Raw genomic sequence first — 21,527 nt, forward strand, 5'->3', positions numbered from 1 at the left:
AACTCCTCTACCATTTCCTGTTTCCCCATTAAACAGGCAATTCAGTCTCAGCTGTGCCAATAAAAGGGTATGAAATTAAATTAAATGAAAATCGCTTATTGTCACGAGTAGGCTTCAAATGAAGTTACTGTGAAAAGCCCCTAGTCGCCAAATTCCAGCGCCTGTTCGGGGAGGCTGTTACGGGAATCGAACCATGCTGCTGGCCTGCTTGGTCTGCTTTCAAAGCCAGCGATTTAGCCCTATGCTAGACCAGCCCCTGTGGTTGAAAGCAATGAAGAACGGCAGGCGTGCATTGGAATAGTCAAGTCCATTTGACAGACATTATAGAGTTATGTATATTATGCAAAACAACATTTCATATTTAGATTCTTCAGGCGTAAGCTCAGAGCTCAAAACAGGAATTGATCATTTTTAAAAATGCAACACTAAAAATGGTGATGGAAATGCAAATACTGAACAAATTATTTATATACCGTGTTATTTGATAAGGAAGCACAATTGAGCAACTTGGAAATAAATACTGTACAGCATACACCAAGCTCGCAACTTGGCCCCCAAAAAACAAATTATTCTCTCACTACCAGCCTCCAAATTTTTTTTAAAAAATATATGAATATACTATGCCCATTTAGCATTTTTGGAATGCGATTAATGTCTTCTATCATGAAGACTGATGCAAAATTTGAACTTCTCTCATTTCCCACAAGTGCCAAATATATTCTGTTCATCCTCCCTGCATCATCACCATGTTAAATTAAAGATTAATGATCAAATCTTGTCCCACTCAAAAACTTATCCTTTCTACAGGACCTTAATGCAGTTCTTTTGGCTGCAGACTTTTCCTGTTGTCAGTGGAAATAATGTCTGAATTGGATGCTGATCTTTGCATGCAAAAATAAATTGAGACTCAAGTGCAAATGGAGTCCAAGACATTGCTCATGGTTCTCATCCTACCAAGTATTTACAGCGCCAATCCTTTATCTTCTCACCTGGTATCCAAATTTGGCCTTTTCCTTTTTGGCATTGGATCTTGCCCAACTGGGGAAAAAACTTCCCACAGCTTCTTCATTTTGGATCAATCGTATTGTCATGTACTGCCAGACAAATGACTTACCATTAAATAAAGTTTATCCTTATAATCTTCCAACACATTTCTGTAGATAATGTCAAACTCACTAAAATACCTTTCCTACACCTGCTGCCAAGTTGACATGCCTTCTTGCTACTACCAAACTCGCCACCACTCTGCCACTCTTGCACCTATCAGTTGATGTGGGAAGTGTACCTTCATCAATCAGAAACAACCCCAGACATCTTTCCAGTTCATGCTGTGAGAGCTTGGGTTTGGGTAAGAGCCGGGAAGAATTCATTTCAAAGCCAACTCTTCCATGGAAAGAGATTTAAAGGGGAGATGTTCTGAACCAGATAAAAAGGGAGGCAGATTTTTTAAGGATAGACACATTTCATGCTATTCATTATGTTTGCTAATAGATTGCATGACAAAGCAAAAATCTTTTTACTAACACAAAACAATGATATTGGTAGATCAACACAGCAGCCATATTTTTATTACATTCCTCTTCTTCATTATGAGAGTTTGACCAAGCACTAAAGTAATTTTAAATGTTGTTGGTACAGTTAATGTTGCAGGGCAGGGGCAAAATGTGGCTGAACAAAATAGTGATATCAGCACTGCTTTGCTTCCAGAAGTGTTTCTGGTGAATGTAGTGGGACAGGGGGCACCAACTTCGGGATTTTGCCATATAGGGTAGCTAGGGAAAGGTTCAGGTACTTGGGATTCAGATGACTAGGGAATGGGCTACGATGCACACGTGGAATTTGACAACATTGGAAGAGGAAATTAGGGAGGGATTCTAAGAGATGGGATACATTACACCCGACACTGGCAGGGAGGGTGCAGGTGGTAAAATTGAATATGCTGCCACGGTTGCGGTTTGTTTTCCAGACCCTCCCTATCTTTCTCCCCAAGGTCCTTTTCCGGAAATTGGAGACAATAATTTTGGAGTTTATATGCGCGGGGAAGGTAACGAGGGTAAAGAGGCAGAGACGGGCAGCACGGTGGCGCAGTGGTTAGCATTGCTGCCTACGGCGCTGAGGACCCGGGTTCGAATCCCAGCCCTGGGTCACTGTCCGTGTGGAGTTTGCACATTCTCCCCGTGTTTGCGTGGGTTTCACCCCCACAACCCAAAGATGTGCAGGGTAGGTGGATTGGCCACGCTTAATTGCCCCTTAATTGGATAAAATAATTGGGTACTCTAAATTTACAAAAAAAAAGAAAAAAAAACATTTATTAAAAACAAATCATTAAAAAAAAAAAAAAAAAAAAAGAGGCAGAGACAGAAAGGGGGGTTGGCACGCCTGAACCTGCTGCACTATTATTGGGCGGCGAATGTGGAGGTGGTGAGGCAATGGTGGAGGGCTATGGTGACGGCTCCACTGCCACTAGCTTCAGGGGAGTATATGGGGAGATTGGTGGTACTGTCGGCGGTTAGGGTGTGGAATCAGCTGCAGAGACACTAAGTTGGAGGGGATGTCGGTGTTGACACCACTGTGCAAAAACTATAGGTTTAAGCCGGGAGAGATGGGTGGGATGTACGGGAAGTAGAGGGAGGCAGGGCTGGTAAGGGCCTTGTGTTTGGGAAGTTTGGATGAGTTGCAGGAGAGATTTGAGCAGCTGGCGGGAGTGAATATGCAAAAAAAGAGGGACTTTGCACAAAAGGAGTGGTGGACGTCTCCCAGGTTGCCAGAGTACACCCTATTGGAGCACCTGCTGTTCGTGGATGAGAATAGGATTGGGGATGGATATAGAGTGGTTGGGGGAGCAACTAGGTTAGGGTCAAAGAACAAATGGGGGGAGGAATTGGGAGGGGAAGAAATAGGCTGAGGACTGTGGTGCGAGGCAATGCATAGGGTGAATTCAACCTCTTGCGTGAGGACGGGCTCAATCCAGTTTAAGGTGGTGCACAGGGTACACATGACCAGGGTGAGGATGAGTGGGTTCTTCCAAGGAGTGGCTGTTGAGTGCGAGAAGTGTGGGCAACGTCAGCGAATCATGCGCACATGCTCTAGGATTGCGAGAAGCTGGAGAGTTATTGGACAGCGTTGTTTGGAATGTTAACTAAAATCGTGGTGATCTTTGGCTATCGGAAACGCCTGAATTTCTGTAGGGGAAAGGGGCCAATGTTGTGGCCTTTGCCTCTCCTATTGCCTGGCGACGGTTAATGTTTAATTGTACATTGGATATTCCGCCAGGGGTGGCGGCCTGACTGGGGTATTTGTACAACTTTCTCCGGTTGGAAGAGAAAGGAGTCAAGAAAGTTGTTTTTGAACTGCACTGAAAAATAGTATTAAGAAATATGAAGAAAGTATTTTTTCTAGTTACTCAACACAGGATATTGCAATCCCTAAACCTTTGGTTAACCAACAATTGAAATACTCTGTAATGCTATTTAATGGGTCAAACATCATTTAAAATTATACATATTGCTAGTAAAATAACGTTACAATATAAATTTACATTTTATACTTACATCCAACAAGTCAGATGCATGTTCCACTTCATTCAACTCGGAGCTTGGAGTGTTGCACGGTTTTTCTTGAAATGACATCTGATCTCTTACTCCTTCCCTCCGATTCCTTAAGCCGGAGCTTAGGTCCTCGTCTAACCGTGGGCCTTCCAGTTTGCCAATAATGTAGAGTTGTTCTTTAAAAATTAACTGGTGTTTTTTTTTTGTTCAGAAATGTAGTTGATTTTAAAAGCCTGTTTAAAAAGAGTAGATAAATTACTATTCTGCATTCTTATTACAAGCTAATACTATACTAGTATTGAGAAAATGATTATTTTAATAAAAACTTCAGACATTTTATCAGTGTAATGAAGGGATCCAAACAATTGAGTTTAGTTCATGGTCTGATTTTTAAAAAATCTCACTTCTCAAACTTCCTCTCTGAAAGGCACTGATTTTTCTGCAGTACAGCTCCATTGTGTGAAACGCCCTCTGGTATTTTGCCATATTTTAGGTGTAAACCTATAGTTCAGCAGATTGGTGCACCATTCGAAGGCATTACATATTCTTTCAATACTTTCCAACAGGGTCATTCGATCAAAATAAGGAACTAGTCTGCTTATTTTCCTCCCGTCTATCCCAGGAACAGTTAAGCTAAATTTGGCATCCCGTAAGAGATCAGGTTCATCACCATAGTCTGGGAATCAAACCTAGGACCTACGATCAACATACCTTTCCATTACACCGAAACAAAACAAATAAAGGAGGACAGGTCACAAACACACCGAAAGAGGAACCATTCACAAACTCCCTACTGCTGTTTAAGCAAAGGCCTGCCCCCAAGTGCTATTAAACGCAATTTCTACTCTCAAATATTACTAATTACCAACTATCTCCCTCCCCATACCACCTTGATGTGTATTCTCAACTTTTAAATGGTACAGGATAGAAAATGAATACATGGGTAACAATATAATACACAAAAGCCATTGATGCATTTTTGTACTTGGGAGTAACAGACAGTGGTGACTCAAACCGCAAAATATCAAAAAATACCAATACCAGAATACAATTTAACATGAAATTTGTCAGCAAAACAGTGATCCTATGTTACTCTCAATAAGGCACCCACCACATCCGTACTCTTTTAGAAACAAATCTTTTGCCTCACTAAGCAACACTATAAAAGGAATAGTAATCTTAAAAATCTTGCATTTGCACAAACTTACCCATCACTTATCCATTATAAATCCTAACATCACCATTAAAAATAGGAACTAATTCCATAAACATTTTTTTAAAAATATTTTTATTATCCATAAACATTTATAATAGTAATTAATAAATAAACCAGTTTCAATAGGAATCTCTTTTTTACCAGTCCACACAACATACAAGCCTCCCACCATATCGCATGTTTTTGCCTGCATTTCAGTTTAATTTCACTATCACTTACTTTTTTAAATATAAATAAATTTTCAATATTTATGCTGCCTGCTCCTAATCTCCCATTTCATTCGTCTTTAACAATTATTTCAAACTTTTGTACAATGTGCATCTGGCCTTTTTCCTGCCCCACTTTCAACAACACCAATTCCATTTGAGCCCTATCTGTTCATACTCAGTTTTTCAGAAAAAGCTTAGTTCCAGCTGGCTCTTTACACAAAACCAACCCAAGGCCTCCAGTTCCATTCTGCTCCTTCTCACTCAATCCTACAGCCCATTCACTACTCGCTATTTCCTTAAAATCCTTCAGAAAAAAAAAATCACTCATGCAGCCTTGTCTAAACCTGATCCTGACACCTCTGGAAAACGTGATTTAAAAATTCACCCTCAATCACACTTTAAGAAAATACAAATGATGATATCATCATATATTCACAAAATGTTGCATCTGTGGAAAGAAATACCCTCAAAATGCACAAATTAAACATATTGTGTTCACACTAATAAAAACTTTAAATCTAGCCCAGTCATGAACCAGTCTCCAATCTTCCTCACTCCAACGAGAAACCGAAATTTAAAATGTTGTCCTGCTGTTTACACTTTAGCCAGGTAGCTTCCTATTTTCCCGTACACTGTTTATATTTCAAATGCAACATTGTTCAACCTGGAGGATAAAATTGCAGTCTTAATCCAAAGATGAATTTTAAACCTTTTTACGAGCCCTATTCCCTTCTCTGCACCATTAATTTCAACTGCTTGCTGTTCCCATAACACACCCATACCCACCATCACAGCTTCCGAAGTCCGATCGGCTTTCCTGAAAGTGAACCCTTGGAAGGCAACGAGACCGGACGAGATCCCTAGTCTTGCACAAAGAGCCTGCGTGGACCAGCTGGCAGATGTGTTCATGGACATCTTTAACCTGTCCATACTCCGCTCCGATGACCCCACTTTCTTAAAGACCACCATCATACCAGTGCCAAGGAAAAAACAGACAACGTGCCTCAATGACTACCATCCGGTGGCTCTGACTTCAGTCGTAATGAAGTGCTTCGAGAGGTTGGTCATAGTTCATAGAATTTACAGTGCAGAAGGAGGCCATTCAGCCCATCGAGTCTGCACCGGCTCCTAGAAAGAGCACCCTACCCAAGGTTAACACCTCCACCCTATCCCCATAACCCAGTAACCCCACCCAACACTAAGGGCAATTTATCATGGCCAATCCACCTAACCTGCACATCTTTGGACTATGGGAGGAAACCGGAGCACCCGAAGGAAACCCACGCACACACGGGGAGGATGTGCAGACTCCACACAGACAGTGACCCAAGCCGGAATCAAACCTGGGACCCTGGAGCTGTGAAGCGATTGTCATGAAGCGCATCATCTCCATATTCCCAAAACGCCTTGATCCACTGCAATTTGCATACCGCCGCAACCGGTCCACAGCAGACACCATCTCCCTGGCCCTACACTCACCCCTAGAGCATCTCGACAACAAGGACTCCTACATCAGACTCCTATTTATAGACTACAGCTCCGCCTTCAACACCATAATCCCAGCCAAGTTCATATCAAAGCTCCAAAACCCAAGACTTGGCTTCTCACTCTGCAACTGTATCCTCAACTTTTTAACCCACAGACCACAATCAGCAAGAATAAACAACACCACCTCCACATAGTACTCAATACCAGGGCCCCGCCAGGCCGCATATTTAGCCCCCTACTATACTCCCTGTACACACACGACTGCGTGGCAAAACTTGGTTCCAACTCCATCTACAAGTTGGCTGACGATACGACCATAATGGGCTGGATCTCGAATAACGATGAATCAGAATAGAGGAGGGAGATTGAGAACCTAGTGGAATGGTGCAGTGAAAGACCTTGGGATTTCTGCTCACTTGCAGTTTGGGAGTGGGCCGCCATGCGTAGTTCTGCATCTTTATGTTCTTCGGGCCCAGGACAAGCCCCTTTCCTGCACAAAAAGAGAAAAGATGGTTTCGAAAAACCTGGATCAGTGACCAGGTGCGAAGAGCCATCAAAGGCTAGTGTTCCACGCAGGGGACAGGTCCCAAAAAGAAGTCATGGTTAAGGGACAAAGATAGGGAACAGAAACAGATCCCAGTTAAGTTTGTTTTTAAAAAAAAGAGTAGAGAAATAAGCTTTAATTAGAGTAAGGGCTGCGAGAAGGAGACTAAGTAAATTGGACCCTGCTAATTGAAAAGGGTAAAGAAGAAGAAGCCCTGAAGATCCAAGAAGGCCACCAAAGGTTGGTGACTGCTGCGAGCTGTTGGGGCAAAGGCATCCCTTTGAAGCAGTGATGCTCTGCTTGGCATGGCCGAAGATCTGAAGATGTGCCGGTATTTGGTGAGCATAGGACATGACTGAAACCCGATAAAGTGGGCCATCAATGAACACGTCCAAGTTGGAGAGAATTTCCATGCAAGATCTTTGAAGGGGAAGATTGGAAACCCACGAGTGAGTCGGAGTTGACACCTAGTGTTACGGACATCTAGGGGGGTTAAGAAATTCATGGAATAGATTCAGAAAGTGTCATTTATTTTTCAGTGTGATGTGGTACCTTGTGGCTTTCTTCGCTGAGCAAATGTCTTGCCCTAATTTCTTTTTTTTTTTTTTAACGCATTTTATTCAAACTTGTATCAAAGTGGGTTACAGCAAATAAACATCCCAGGAAACATATTTCCCAACAATCAACTATACAGTTTGTACAGATTTTTCTCCTTTTTCACCCACCCTCCCCATCACCCAACCCCAACCCCCCTGCGACAAACAGCTCCTCAAACACGGTCACAAACATAAAAACATTCCCCATCTTTACTCAAACTCCCCTGCTGAGCCCCTTAACTCATACTTTATCTCTAGTAACCGCAGGAAGTCATACAAGTCACCCAACCATGCTGTTACCCCCGGTGGCGATGCCGACTGTCACTCCAGCAAAATTTGTCGCCATGCAATCAGAAAGGCGAAGGCCAGGACATCGGCCTTCCTCCTCTCCATGAGCTCCGGCTTCTCTGAAACCCCAAATATCGCCACCAAAGGGTGCGGGTCCACTCCCTCCTCCACTATCCTCGCTAAGACTGCGAACACTCCCGCCCAGAATCTTCCCAATTTTTCATAACCCCAAAACATGTGCACATGATTCGCTGGCACCTGCTCACACTCATCTGCTACCCCCTGAAAGAACCCACTCATTCTCGCCCGAGTCATATGCACCCTGTGCACCACCTTAAACTGCATCAGGCTCACCCTTGCACAAGAGGTCCCACTTACCCTTCGCAGTGCCTCATTCCATATCCCCCAACTGATCTGTATTCCCAACTCCGCTTCCCATTTCTCCTTGATCTTCACCACCCGCTCGCCTCACTGCTCCCTCAGCCACTTGTACATATCCCAATTCTTCCCTCCCCTTCCACATCCGGAAGCAGCAGTCATTCCAGCAAGGGTGTATTCCGGCAATTTAGGGAACCCCTTCCAAACCTTTGTGGAAAGTCCTTAACCTGTAGATAACTGAACTCACTACCCCTCAGCAGCTCTACGCTCTCCCTTCGCTCCTCCAGACTGGCGAAGCCTTCCTCCAAATACAAATCCCTCACCTTGACCAGCCCCACTTCCCTTCACCTCCTGTATACACTATCGATCCTCCCCCCCCCCCCCCCCCCCCCCCCCCCCCCCCCGACTCAAACACATGATTCTCACACAGCGGCGTTAGCACCGGCAACCCTTCCACCCCAAAATGTCTCCTCAGCCGATTCCCTATCTTCACCATGGACTGCACTACTACTGGGCTCCCTGAATACCTACTCTGAACCATTGGCAATGTTGCCGTCACCATAGCCCTCAAACTAGACCCCTCACAAGATTCCTCCTCCATCCTAACCCACTCTACCCCTTCTCCTTCCCACCACCGCCGCACCTTGTCCACATTCGCCACCCAATAATAATGAAGCAAGTTTGGCAACGCCAACCCCCCCCCCCTGCTGCCTCTGTAGCAGGGTCCTCCCCACCCTCGGCACCTTCCCCGCCCATACAAAACCAGAGATTATTGTGTCCACTTTCCGAAAAAAGGCCTTTGGTATAAAGATCGGGAGAGCCTGAAAGATAAACAAGAACCTCGGTAGAATATTTGTTTTCACCACTTGGACCCTCCCCGCCAACGTTAAGTGCAGTGTATTAAGATCCTCCCTGGCCTCCTCCACCAGCTTCGTTAAGTTCCATTTATGGAGCACCGTCAATTCCCTGGCTAGTGGAATCTCCAAGTAGCTAAACATATCCCTCACTACCGTAAATGGCATCCGCACTAAATTAGCCTGCTGTGCCAGCACATTCACCTGGACTACCTCGCTTTTCCCTACATTCAGCTTGTACCCGAGAACTCTCCAAACCTCCCCAACAGGCCCATAATCCTTGCCAAACTCTCCAACGGATCCGAAACATACAGCAAGAGGTGATCGGCATAGAGCGACACCCGATGCTCCCTCTGTCCCCTCATTATCTCTTGCCACTCTGCCGACCCCGAGAGCCATCGCCAATGGCTCTATGGCCAACGCAAACAGCAGCGGCGACAGCGCGCACTCCTGCCTCGTACCCCTGTGCAAGTCAAAGCTTCGTGAGCTCATATTATTTGTTCACACCCTCGCTCTTGGCGCCACATACAGCAACTGTACCCAAGCCACAAATCTCGGCCCAAACCTTCGAACAAGTACCGCCACTCCACCTGATCAAATGCTTTCTCCGCGTCCATTGACACCACCACCTCCGGTACCAGAGCTCTCGATGGATTCATCACCACATTCAAATAACTCACGAGCTGTCTGCCCTTCACAAAGCCTGTTTGATCTTCTGCAACCACCCCCGGGACACAATCCTCCATCCTCCCCGCTAACAACTTAGCCAATACTTTCACATCCGTGTTCAATAGTGATATGGATCTATACGACCCACATTCCACCGGATCCTTCCCTTTTTTGGGGATTCGTGAGATTACTGCCGGTTTCATCGTCTCCGACAATTTCCCCTTCTCCAGTGCTTCATTAAACGTCCCCAACAGATGTGGTACCAGGTCCACTGCAAATTCCTTACAAAATTCTGCCGGGTACCCATCCGGCCCAGGGCCTTCCCCGACTTCACACCCCTGATACTATCCAGCGCCTCCCTCAGCCCCAGGGGCTCCTCCAACACCTGCCTCTTTGCTTCCTCCACTTGGAGAAATTCCAGCTCGTCCAGAAACCACCCCATGTCCCCCTCCTCTCCTCCTGGGTCTGCCTCAAAGACCCTGGTAATACACTCTAAATGCCTCATTTATCTTCCCGGCTCTGACACCACATCCGCAGCCCCAGTCCAGATTTTCAATATTTCCCTGGACGCAGCCTGCCTCCGCAGCTGGTGTGCCAGCATGTGGCTCGCCTTCTCCCCATACTCGTATTGCACCCCTCTTGCCCTACACAGTTGCCCTACCTGTTGTCAGCCTGTCAAATTGCCCCAGCAACTTTTTCCTCCTCGGCAATCCCTCCACGGTGGGCACCCACGAATATTCTCTGTCCACCTCCACCAATGCGCTCACGAGACTGTCCTGTTCCGCCCTCCTTTCCTTATTAACACGAACCGTGAGATAATTTCTCCCTGGCCCACTGCCTTCAGTGCTTCCCAAAAAATACCCACCGACACCTCCCCAATCGCCAACCGCACCTCATCACAAAAACCTCCATCCGTCAACCCGAGTCAAACTCCACCCTGGCCTCTGCTCCCGTCCCGTACTGAACCGAATATCCAGCCAGTGGGGTGAATGGTCAGAGATAACTATCCCTGCATACTCTGCCCCCTCCACCTGAACCAAAATCTCCCGACTCACTCCAAAGTAATCAATGCTCAAATACACGTGTGAAAAGAAGGAATACTCCCTTTTTTTGCACATTAAAATCGCCACACACCTCGATTTCAAATCAAACCCCCGAGTGAAAAACCTGCCCGACCCACCCCTTCCTTAACCTAACCTGGTCCTTCACACAGAGGTGTGTCTCCTGCAAAAAGACAAACCCTGTTTTCAAGCTCCAAAGACTCGCAACCTTTTAACTGGCCCATTCAGTCCCTGGACGTTCCACGTTACCAACCTTACCGGAGGCTTGCGCCTCCAGTCCCCTCTACCGTACGTCATCTTCCCCACTTAACGCCTGCCCCTTTAATTCCACTCTGTACCTCGCCCATCCCAGATGGCCCCTTTCTTCGCCCTTGACCATGGTCATCTCTCACCCCCTGCCACGTCGCGGAAGCCCCTCCCCACTTTTCCCCTTCTTCCCCCCCACTTCCCCTTTCCCCCCTCCACCGGCCACCCCTCGTGGCCTTCTGCCCCACCACCTCACTTCCGTTCACCAGCATAACCTGCTAGCGTGGCTGCCCCTGCCCAAAGGCATATCCTAATGACCACCCCCTCCCTCTCTGCGTGCCCCCCCCCCCCCCCCCCACTCAAAGAAGAAGGCCTCCTGCTGGCCTTATCCTCTCCCGCCCAAATAAGGACTTCTCCTGAACGGGGCAGCAGGGTAGCATGGTGGTTAGCATAAATGCTTCACAGCTCCAGGGTCCCAGGTTCGATTCCCGGCTGGGTCACTGTCTGTGTGGAGTCTGCACGTCCTCCCCCTGTGTGCGTGGGTTTCCTCCGGGTGCTCCGGTTTCCTCCCACAGTCCAAAGATGTGCGGGTTAGGTGGATTGGCCATGCTAAATTGCCCGTAGTGTCCTAATAAAAAAAGTAAGGTTAAGGGGGAGGTTGTTGGGTTACGGGTATAGGATGGATACGTGGGTTTGAGTAGGGTGATCATGGCTCGGCACAACATTGAGGGCCGAAGGGCCTGTTCTGTGCTGTACTGTTCTATGTTCCAGGTAGCTTTCTCCAAAAGCAAACAAACAGATGTTAAACACAAACAGTCCCATAAAACGGGGGGGGAGGAGGGGAAGAGAGAACATCCATCCCCACATAAACTTTTCACCCCTACAACTCCTTACAATCTCAACATTGAACAGAACCCCCCCCCCCCCCCCCCCAACACACAAAAAAAGGCAAAAATCCCCCAATCCCCACACCCACTTCAATCATGCTCCCGACCATTACATAGTGCCAGCACCCTGGTTCCCAAGCATCGTCAACTCAGTTCCCCCCCAGTTTATGCTCCTTAATTAAGTCTTCGGCCGCTTCTGGAGTCCCGAAATAATACTTCCGGCCTCCAAACGTCACCCATAATTTCGCCGGGTAGAGCACCCCAAACCTGATCTGCCGCTGGTACAGCACCACCGTGGCCTTGTTGAACCCTGCCTGCCATTTTGCCAACTCTGCACAGATGTCCTGATAAATCCGGACGTTATTTCCCTCCCGGTCGCAGCTATGCTTCTCCATGGCCCACCGTAGAATTTTCTCTTTCTCCACAAATTTATGGAGTCTCACGATCAACGCCCGTGGCAGCTCCCCAGCTCTAGGCTTTTGCCTCAGAGACCTATGTGCTCGGTCCACTTCAGGTGCCTTAACTAGCACCCCTACTGCCACCAGTCCCGCCAGCATCCTCGAGACATACCTCGTGGCACTCACACCTTCCACTCCTTCATGCAGGCCCACTATTCGCAGGTTCAGCATTAGAGGCATTCTCCTGCTCCTCCACCTTTGCCCTCAGCGTTTTACAAAGGTCTCCTAGGAGCCCCACCTCCGCCTCCAGAGCCACCACACGATTGCTGTGGTCCGAGATCACTCCTTCAATTTCCCAAATCTGTGACCCCCGCAGCTCCAAACACCTCTCCATCCGCTCCAAAGTGCTCTTCAGGGGTGCCACAGCTTCTGCAATGGCCTTTGCATGATCCTCGTGCATTCCTTTTCCCCCTTGATAAAAGTCATCTGTATCTGGGGCCTTACAGCTTGCCCCTACTCCTCCTGCATGCTGGAAGAGACTGTCTGTGATGCACAAGACGGTTTCAACTTTCCAGCCAAACCTCTCACTGTTTTCTGCCAGGTCTAGTGATCAGAAGACATACCATTCCAGGGGTAAACTACTCCTCTAACATTCACCTACGCCTTTTCATCAAAATTGGATCCGGATCTGGGAAAAAGAGAGCCCTTTTCTGTGACTTTGAACAGGGACAGCCCTTTATGTGACCAATCACTCCATGGTCACAAGCAGAAGTCTTGAATCTCTAATTTTATCTACTTTAAACAAAATGTTATTGGTTCCTAACCAGATCTTACCGACAACTTGGAGGCCCTGACCAAAGATCATAATAGGTGTTTCAAGCTAATTAAATGGTGCGGTCAATGTTAGTTATTTCAGGGTATGCAGTAGTATCGTGGTTATACTACTCTACTGGTAATCTAGCGGCCTGGTGTAATGATCCAGAGACTCAAGTTCAAATCTCACCATGGCACATGGGGAATTATAAGTTCTGTTAATGACTCCAGATACACAGCAATGTGGCGGACTCTTAAATGCCTTGTGAAAGCAAGACACTCCGTTCAAGGGGAAATTAGGGATGGGCAACAAATGCTGGCCTGGCCAACAACGTCCACATCGCACTGGAGAAAAGGAAAATAAATCAAATAAATCTTGAATAAAAATTCTAGTGTCAGTAATGAATAAATAAATAATAAAACTACTAGATTATTGTTCACTTTAGGGAAAGTAAGAGTGGGAAACCTGTAGAATTCTCCACCACATATAACTGTGGGGCAAAGTCACTGAAAGTATTTAAGAAACCGATAGATTTTAATGACATTATAGGGTGCGGGTAGAGAACAGGAGTATAGAGGATCAGCCATGATCACACTGATTGGCAGATCTCACTCGAAGGGCTGAATGGCCTATTCCTGCTCCTATTTTCTATATTTGTAATAGGGTGGGGGAGGGGATGGTGTCTAGGAAGTCCCCAGGGTACAGTCAACCCGGCCCTTTTGCGAGCCCTAGGTTCAGCTAACCCTGTTCTTTTATTCTCTCCTTTTTCACATTTTCAGCACATTTACACCCCCCCCCCTCCCCCCAAACAAATAATCAACATCAAATACTACAATGACAATCCCCTGGCCATCACTCCCTTGTTGTCCAGCCCACCCACCCCCAAACAATTTAAATACAAAACACAAATGAAAAAGAATCAGGAATCCACCATAAACCCTTACATAATCAATAACTTATACATTCCAAACCTCCCCACCCCCACAAATGTCCGATGTCATCCAAGTCCTGAAAATGAATGCTAAAGAAAGCCCATGAATTGCAGAATCCTTCCATCCTTCCCCTCAACTTGAACTTCACTTTCTCAACATCAAATACTACAGCAGGTCCCCCTGCCAAGCCGAGGCACAGGGCGGAGAAGCTGACCTCCATCCCAACAGGACCTGCCTTCAGACAATAAGCGAGGCGAAGGCCAAGACATCTGCCTCCACACCCACTTCCAACCCCACCTGATCCAAAACCCAAATATGGCTTCTAGGGGACCTGGTTCGAGTCTCACGTGCACCACCTTCGAGATTACCCTAAAGACCTCCCTCCAATACCCAACTTATGAATGTGATGTGCAGGGCCCCCTCCCGCAGCGTTCACAAACACCACCTTCAAAAGAGAGTCGGCTCAGCCTCATTCTTGTGAGGTGCGCCCTATACACCACCTTCAACCGTATCAGCCCCGCGCACTAAATTGCCGCATTCACCCCCCAGAGCACCTCACACCACAACCCCTCCCTCCATACCCTCCCCCAACTCTTCCTCCCATTTTGCCTTAATCCCCTCCAGCGATACTTTATCTTCCCCCAGAATCACTGACACCACCCTCTTTGCCATTCTCCCATCGTCAGTACCTCTTTCAACAGTGTGGGGGCCGACGCCACCGGAAAACTCTATCTCCTTCCTGGCGAAATCTCAGACTTTCATATATCTAACATCTCCCCCTGCCCCAACCCATATTTCTCCCCCAGCTCCTCCAGCCTCGCAAACTGGCCCCCCACAAATAAATCCTTTAATACCCTAACTCCTCTCTCCTCCCATCTCCGAAAACTCCCCGCCCACTGCCCTGGTTCAGCTAACCCCTTTAGTCTCTAGAAGGGTTCCACTTCAGGGTTACGGCAAAGCCATTGTGAAAGCAGAGTGATGGGTCTTCCTGGTTGGCAGAAACCTAATTCAAGTGGTCTAACAACAGCTAATGAATACAGGCTGTTGTTAGCGGAGTACTGCAACCTGCAGAAGGTAACCACAACCACTACAGTACCTTGCCAAGCATAACTATGAACTGATGCAAATAAAAAAAAAAGCCACAACAGCTTTGAGGAGACCCCTTCAATCCAGGAGGGAATGCCTCGCTCAATATGGCTAGCCATGCGCTACAAATGACACCAGATCATCATCATGCAACTGATAGAATCCAAAAGAAGATCTGCATTGGAACATGAAATATGACAACTCTGTTATAACCTGGAAAATTGATGAATGCCAAGCATTAATTGGGCCGTTTGAAAGTCAATATTCTTGATTTGAGTGAAAAATGCTGGAAAATGCAAATAATTTTACACCACATGGCATCACATTCATCTACTCAGGAAGTCCAAAGCCAGAGAGGGATGTAGGAAATTTCTTAGATGAAGTTTCAAAATGTGTGCTGGGTTACTGGGATATCTCGAACAAAATGATCTTATTTAAAATCAAACCCCAACCTCACAATCTTGCCATCATCCAAGTCTAGCACCAACATCTTGAAAGGAAAGAGAATGCTTACTGATCAATTCCATGAAACATACACAGCGACAGGCATAGAAAATAGAAGCAGGAGATGATCATTCGGCCCTTCAAGCCTGTCTGCCATTCATGATCATGGCTGATCATCAAGTTAAAATACAGATCCCGCATTTCCCCCAATCTAATTCCTCCTCAAAATTACACAATTCTTTGCCTCAACTATTTTTTTGTGGTAGTGAATTTCACAGGTTCACCACTCTCTGGGTGATGACATTTTTCCTCATCTCAGTCCTAAAAGGTTCCCCCACCATTGGGAACATTCTTTCTGAAACTACCCAGTCTAATCTTGTTAGAAGTTTATAAATTTCTGAGATCACCTCTCATTCTTCTAACCAATTAATATCATAACCGACCTAGTCTCTCCTCACATCCCAGGAATCAGCCTGGTAAACCTACACTGCACTCTATCCATAGCAAGAACATCCTTCCTCAGATAGGACACTAAAGCATCACACAATATTCTTAGGTGTGGCCTCACCAATGCCCTACACAATTGCAGTAAAACAGCTCTATTCCTATACTGAAATCTTCTTGTTAGAAAGGCCAACATACCATTTGCTTTCTTTACTGCCAGCTACACCTGCACACTTGCTTTCAGAGACTGATGCACAACGTTCTCGCCGAGAATCCACCTCTCAATTTACACCCATTCAAATCATAATCTGCCTTCCTCGCTTGCTACCAAAGTGGATAACCTCACATTCATCCACAATGTACTGCATATGCCATGCATATGCCCACTCGCTCAGCCTGTCTATATCCCACAGAACCATCTCTGCATCCTCCTCACAGGTCACTCTCCCACCCAACTTTGTATCATCCGCATAAATGGAGATACTACATTTAGTGCCCTCATCCAAATAATTAATATATACTATGAACAGTTGGGGTCCTAGCACAGATCCTTGCAGTACCCCACTAGCCACTGCCTGCCAATCGGAAAAAGACCCATTTATTAAAACTTTGTTTCCTGTCTGCTAACCAGCTTTCTATCCATCTCAAGACACTATCCGCAATCCTATGCACTTTAACGACACATAATAATCCGCTACGTGAAACCTGTGAAGAACTGGTTATAGCCATTTACCAATGTAAACAAATATGAGCTGATTTTTGTAATGACTGATTTATATTTAAAAGTGGGTTATATCAGGAAAGGCAACATAGTTGGACCTCATGGCAGGGATGAGCACAATGAAAGGAGGGAAATGTGGATTGATTTGTGTGCAGCAAATAATCAGGTTATTCTAAATATCTGGTTCAATCAAAGAAGGAAATACACCTGGAAAAGTCCAGCATGACCAGAAATCAAATTGGCTATGCAACAATAAGCAGCAATTGCAAAACGTAATTCAACAAGCAAAGACCTACCCAAGCACCGATTACGAAGTGACCATGGACCTGCTATTTACACCATCAAAACAAAGCCTCGGAAGTGGGGGAAAACAGGGACATTAAAGAGACTTGATAATGAACTGCTCGATAAAGAGCTCAATTAAAGAAAATTTAAAGTGTAAGTTCAAAACTGTTTTGAACAGCAAGACCACCAAGGAAATCACTCAACATGGGAAATGTTCAAAGCATCAGTGCTAGAATCATAAAAATGTGCCATTCAATTAAAGGGAAAGAAACAAAATTGGATGAATGGTGAAATATTGGCCCTGATGGAGAACAGAAGGCAGGTATTAGAACAAAAATATCAAGAATTGGATAAAAGGATTAAACAAAAATGTGTTGTAAAAGGAGGAAAAATGGTTGAACAAAATACGTGCAAGAATAAAAATAACATGAAAACACAGGCTGAAGAACAACGCATAAAGGTATTAGGGAAATCACAGGAAAAGTTAGGTATACATCTAGCAGCTGTCTGATCAGTCTGATGAGTCATAGAAACATAGAAAATAGGTGCAGGCAATTTGGTCTTTCGAGCTTGCATGCTCCATTTATCATGATCTGACTGAGCATCTAACCCAATAGCCTAAAACCCCCATATCCTTTGATTCCCTTCACCACAAGTGATATATCTAACTGCTTCTTGAAAACATATAATCTTTTGGCAACAACTACTTCCTGTGGTAATGAATGCCAAACTCACCACTCTCTGGGTGAAGACATTTTTCCTCATCTATCCTAAATGGTTTACCCCTGGTTGTGAACACACCCATCGGAAACATCCTTCCTGCATCTATCCTGTCTAGTCGTGTTAGAATTTTGTAGGTCTCTAGGACATCCTGCCTTATTCTTCGGAGCTCCAGTGAATACAATCCTAACAGATTCAATCCTAACCGATTCAATTTCTCCTCACACATCAGTCACATCATCCCAGGAATCAGTCTGATCGCTCTAGAACAACAACATCCTTCCTCAGCTAAGGAGACCAAAACTGCACACAATATTCCAGGTATAGCCTTACCAAGGCCCCGTATAGTTGCAGCAAGACATCCCTGCTCCTGTACTCAAATCCTCTCACAATGAAGGCCAGCACACCATTTTCTGTAACTGCAGTGACTGGTGTACGAGGACACCTATGTCTTGTTGCACATTCCCCTCTCCTAATTTATTTATTTATTTTTTAAATTTAGAGTACCCAATTAATTTTTTCCAATTAAGTAGCAATTTTGCTTGGCCAACACATCTTTTGGGTTGTGGGGGCGAAACCCATGCAGATACGGGGAGAATGCGCAAACTCCACACGACAGTGACCCAGAACCTGTGACCTCGGCGCCATGAGGCAGCAGGGCTAACCCACTGTGCCACCGTGCTGCCCTCCCTCTCCTAATTTATGGCCATTCAGATAATAGTTTGCCACCTCATTTTTGCTACCTTGCAGTTATCTTAATTATTCCGCATCTATCAATCATTTGTCCACTCTCTCAACTTGCCCAAATCACAATGACGGGCCTCTGCATCCTCCTCATAGCTCAACCTCCCACCCAACTTGGGTGTCATCTGCAAATTTGGAAATATGATATTTTGTTCCCTCGTCTAAATCATTGACATATATTGTGAATAGCTGGGGTCCTAGCATCAATCCCTGCGGTACCCCACTAGTCACTGCCTGTCAATTTGAAACACAGACATTAATTCCTACTCTTTGCTTCTTGCCTGCCAATCTGTTTTCTATCCATCTCAATACACTACCCCTAATCCCATGCGCTGTAATTTTACACACCAATCTCTTTTACGGGTTTTGTCAAAAGCCTTCCAAGTCCAAATATGCCATGCATTGGCTCCCCCTCATCAACTCTACTAGTTACACCCTCACACATTATGAAGATCTGACTTTGAGCAGTAATGAATAGGGCCAGGAGAAAATAAAGCCAGAAATTTCAGCTCTTCAATGTGGTTTTGGAGAATATAGAGAATGAGACCCATTTTTTGGTACGTATGGTATTAGAATGAGTCATTCATGTGCTTTATTGGTTATAGCAAGGTATATGACAAGATAAAACATGAAGAACTGATAAGCATGTTAGAGTCTCTTGACTTGATGCCAAAGATCTTAAAGCGATAAGAAATCTTTAAGCGAACAAAGTTGAGAATGATGTAAGCAATTTTGAGAAGATCTAAGAAGGGCAGGGTGGCATTTTCTCACCAGATTTATTGAATTTGTACAGTGAAATATTCTTGACTGAAGACCTTCCTGGCATATTGGCTGGAGGGTACAACTTTAATAAGTTGTATGGGCAGCACGGTAGCAAGTGGCTAGCACTGTGGCTTCACAGGCCAGGGTCCCAGGTTCGATTCCCCGCTGGGTCACTGTATGTGCGGAGTCTGCACGTTCTCCCCGTCTCTGCGTGGGTTTCCTCCGGGTGCTCCGGTTTCCTCCGACAGTCCAAAGACGTGCAGGTTAGGTGGATTGGACATGCTAAAATTGCCCTTAGTATGCAAAAAAGGTTAGGAGTGGTTATAGGGTTACGGGGATAGGGTGGAACTGAGGGCTTAGGTGGGTCGGTGCCGACTCGATGGGCCGAATGGCCTCCTTCTGCACTGTATGTTGTAACAAGATACACTGATGATATAGTTCTTACTTCTGATGATATAGAATGACCAAGAAATAAGATGGAAGGATTGAAACAGCCAAAGGTGCATTTCAAAAAATGAAAAAGATTATGATCAACTATGACTCGATGTCAGGGCAGCATGGTGGCACAGTGGTTAGCACTGGGGTTGCAGCACTGAGGACCCGTGTTCAACCCCCGGCCCTGGGTCACTGTCCGTGTGGAGTTTGCACATTCTCTCCATGGGTTTCACCCCCACAACCCAAAAGATGTTCGGGTGCGGTGAATTGGCCACACTAAATTGCCCCTTAATTGGAAAAAATAATAATTGGGTACTCTAAATTTGTTTTTAAAAACTATGACTCAATGTCCAACATGACTTCTTCGGAACCAGTTTGAAATGTTAACCGTTTCTTTCTCCACAGATGCTGCCACACTGCTGAGTTTTCCCAGCAACTTTTGTTGTGATTAAGTCAGAAAACTTGTATATTTTAACCAGCACTGCTCCTAGCTCTTGCCTCGCTCAAATCATGTTTCTCATTGCGATTGAAAAGTGGTCACTGCCTCAAAAGCGCGTTCAATGTAGAAACACTATTGCATTTAAAAAGCATTTGGATGTTTTGTAACCTTCAGGGCTGTAGGTTGACCAAAAGCCAAAAAAGTGGATTAGACTGGATAGTTATTTTTCAGCCAGCATGGACATGATTAGTCGAATGACCTCTTGTGCCATAAATTATTTTAAGTTTCTTATTTGTAATTCTTTTTTTTAATTTTTCCAATTAAGAGGCAATTTAGAGTGGCCAATCCACCTACCATGCAAATCTTTGGGTTGTGGGGGTGAGACCCACGCAGACACAGGGAAACTCCACACAGACAGTGACCACTGCGCCACCCTTATCATTTTAAGTTCCTGTTATACAACCAGCTCAAGTAAATCATCCATTTCATATCCACTCTTTAAAGAAAAGTAGTTCCTGATCATAGCATCACTGGACATGACGAGCAAAGTATTATATTCTGCTTCCCAGAAAAGATTAAACACATTACTCTTTTAAGATGAGCCATAAAACTCATTCGGAATTTCTGATGCACCAACTTTCTGATGCTCACTTGTTCTGTGGGCATAACTAAAAGAATAAAAACCTTTTGAATGGTACCGTTTAATTAGCACACATTGGCAGCTATGTGCAAACCTCAAATTTCTTAACCATCACACTATTTGGAAAGATTCATAGATTACCATCAGCAACTGTCTCACTTGACCAGTTCATGGGCAACTTTAGATTCATGGAGGATGCCCTATGGTACAGTGAATAACTGCCCTGCCTCTGAACCAGAAGTTCAAGGTTGATTATCAACCTAGAAATGCTTCCAAAACACACCACAGACAGACATTTAGAGCAGGACAGAATTCCTGGTCAGCCACATGATGGAAATTAAGTAGAGGCAGCACGGTGGTTAGCATTGCTGCCTACGGCGCTGAGGACCCGGGTTCGAATCCCGACCCTGGATCACTGTCTGTGTGGAGTTTGCACATTCTCCCCGTGTCTGCATGGGGTTCACCCCCACAGCCCAAAGATGTGCTGGTTAGGAGGATTGGCCACACTAAATTGCCCCTTAATTGGAAAAAATAATTGGGCACTCTAATTTTTTTTTTTTAATGATGGAAATTAAGTTGAAGCCTGTACCATCACTAGCCATAGCTCCAGACTACAACATGCATGTAAAAGTGTATATTGCCACAGCAATTTGGGACGCCTTCAGTAAACTATAACACC

General features: G+C 45.3%; 1 protein-coding gene across 1 annotated transcript in view; it reads right to left on the reverse strand.

The window, feature by feature from the left end:
• The window catches only part of LOC119954716 (adiponectin receptor protein 2-like), a 107,805-nt gene that overhangs the window by 79,881 nt on the left and 6,397 nt on the right, over nucleotides 1–21,527 (reverse strand). The window contains exon 2 of the mRNA XM_038780213.1: nucleotides 3,552–3,781. Coding sequence (XP_038636141.1) covers nucleotides 3,552–3,629 — 78 coding nt within the window. The 5' untranslated portion in view covers nucleotides 3,630–3,781. The remainder of the gene's footprint in view (nucleotides 1–3,551; nucleotides 3,782–21,527) is intronic.

This window comes from Scyliorhinus canicula, chromosome 20, assembly GCF_902713615.1.
Source record: "Scyliorhinus canicula chromosome 20, sScyCan1.1, whole genome shotgun sequence".
In the NCBI taxonomy this organism is placed as follows: Eukaryota; Metazoa; Chordata; class Chondrichthyes; order Carcharhiniformes; family Scyliorhinidae; genus Scyliorhinus; species Scyliorhinus canicula.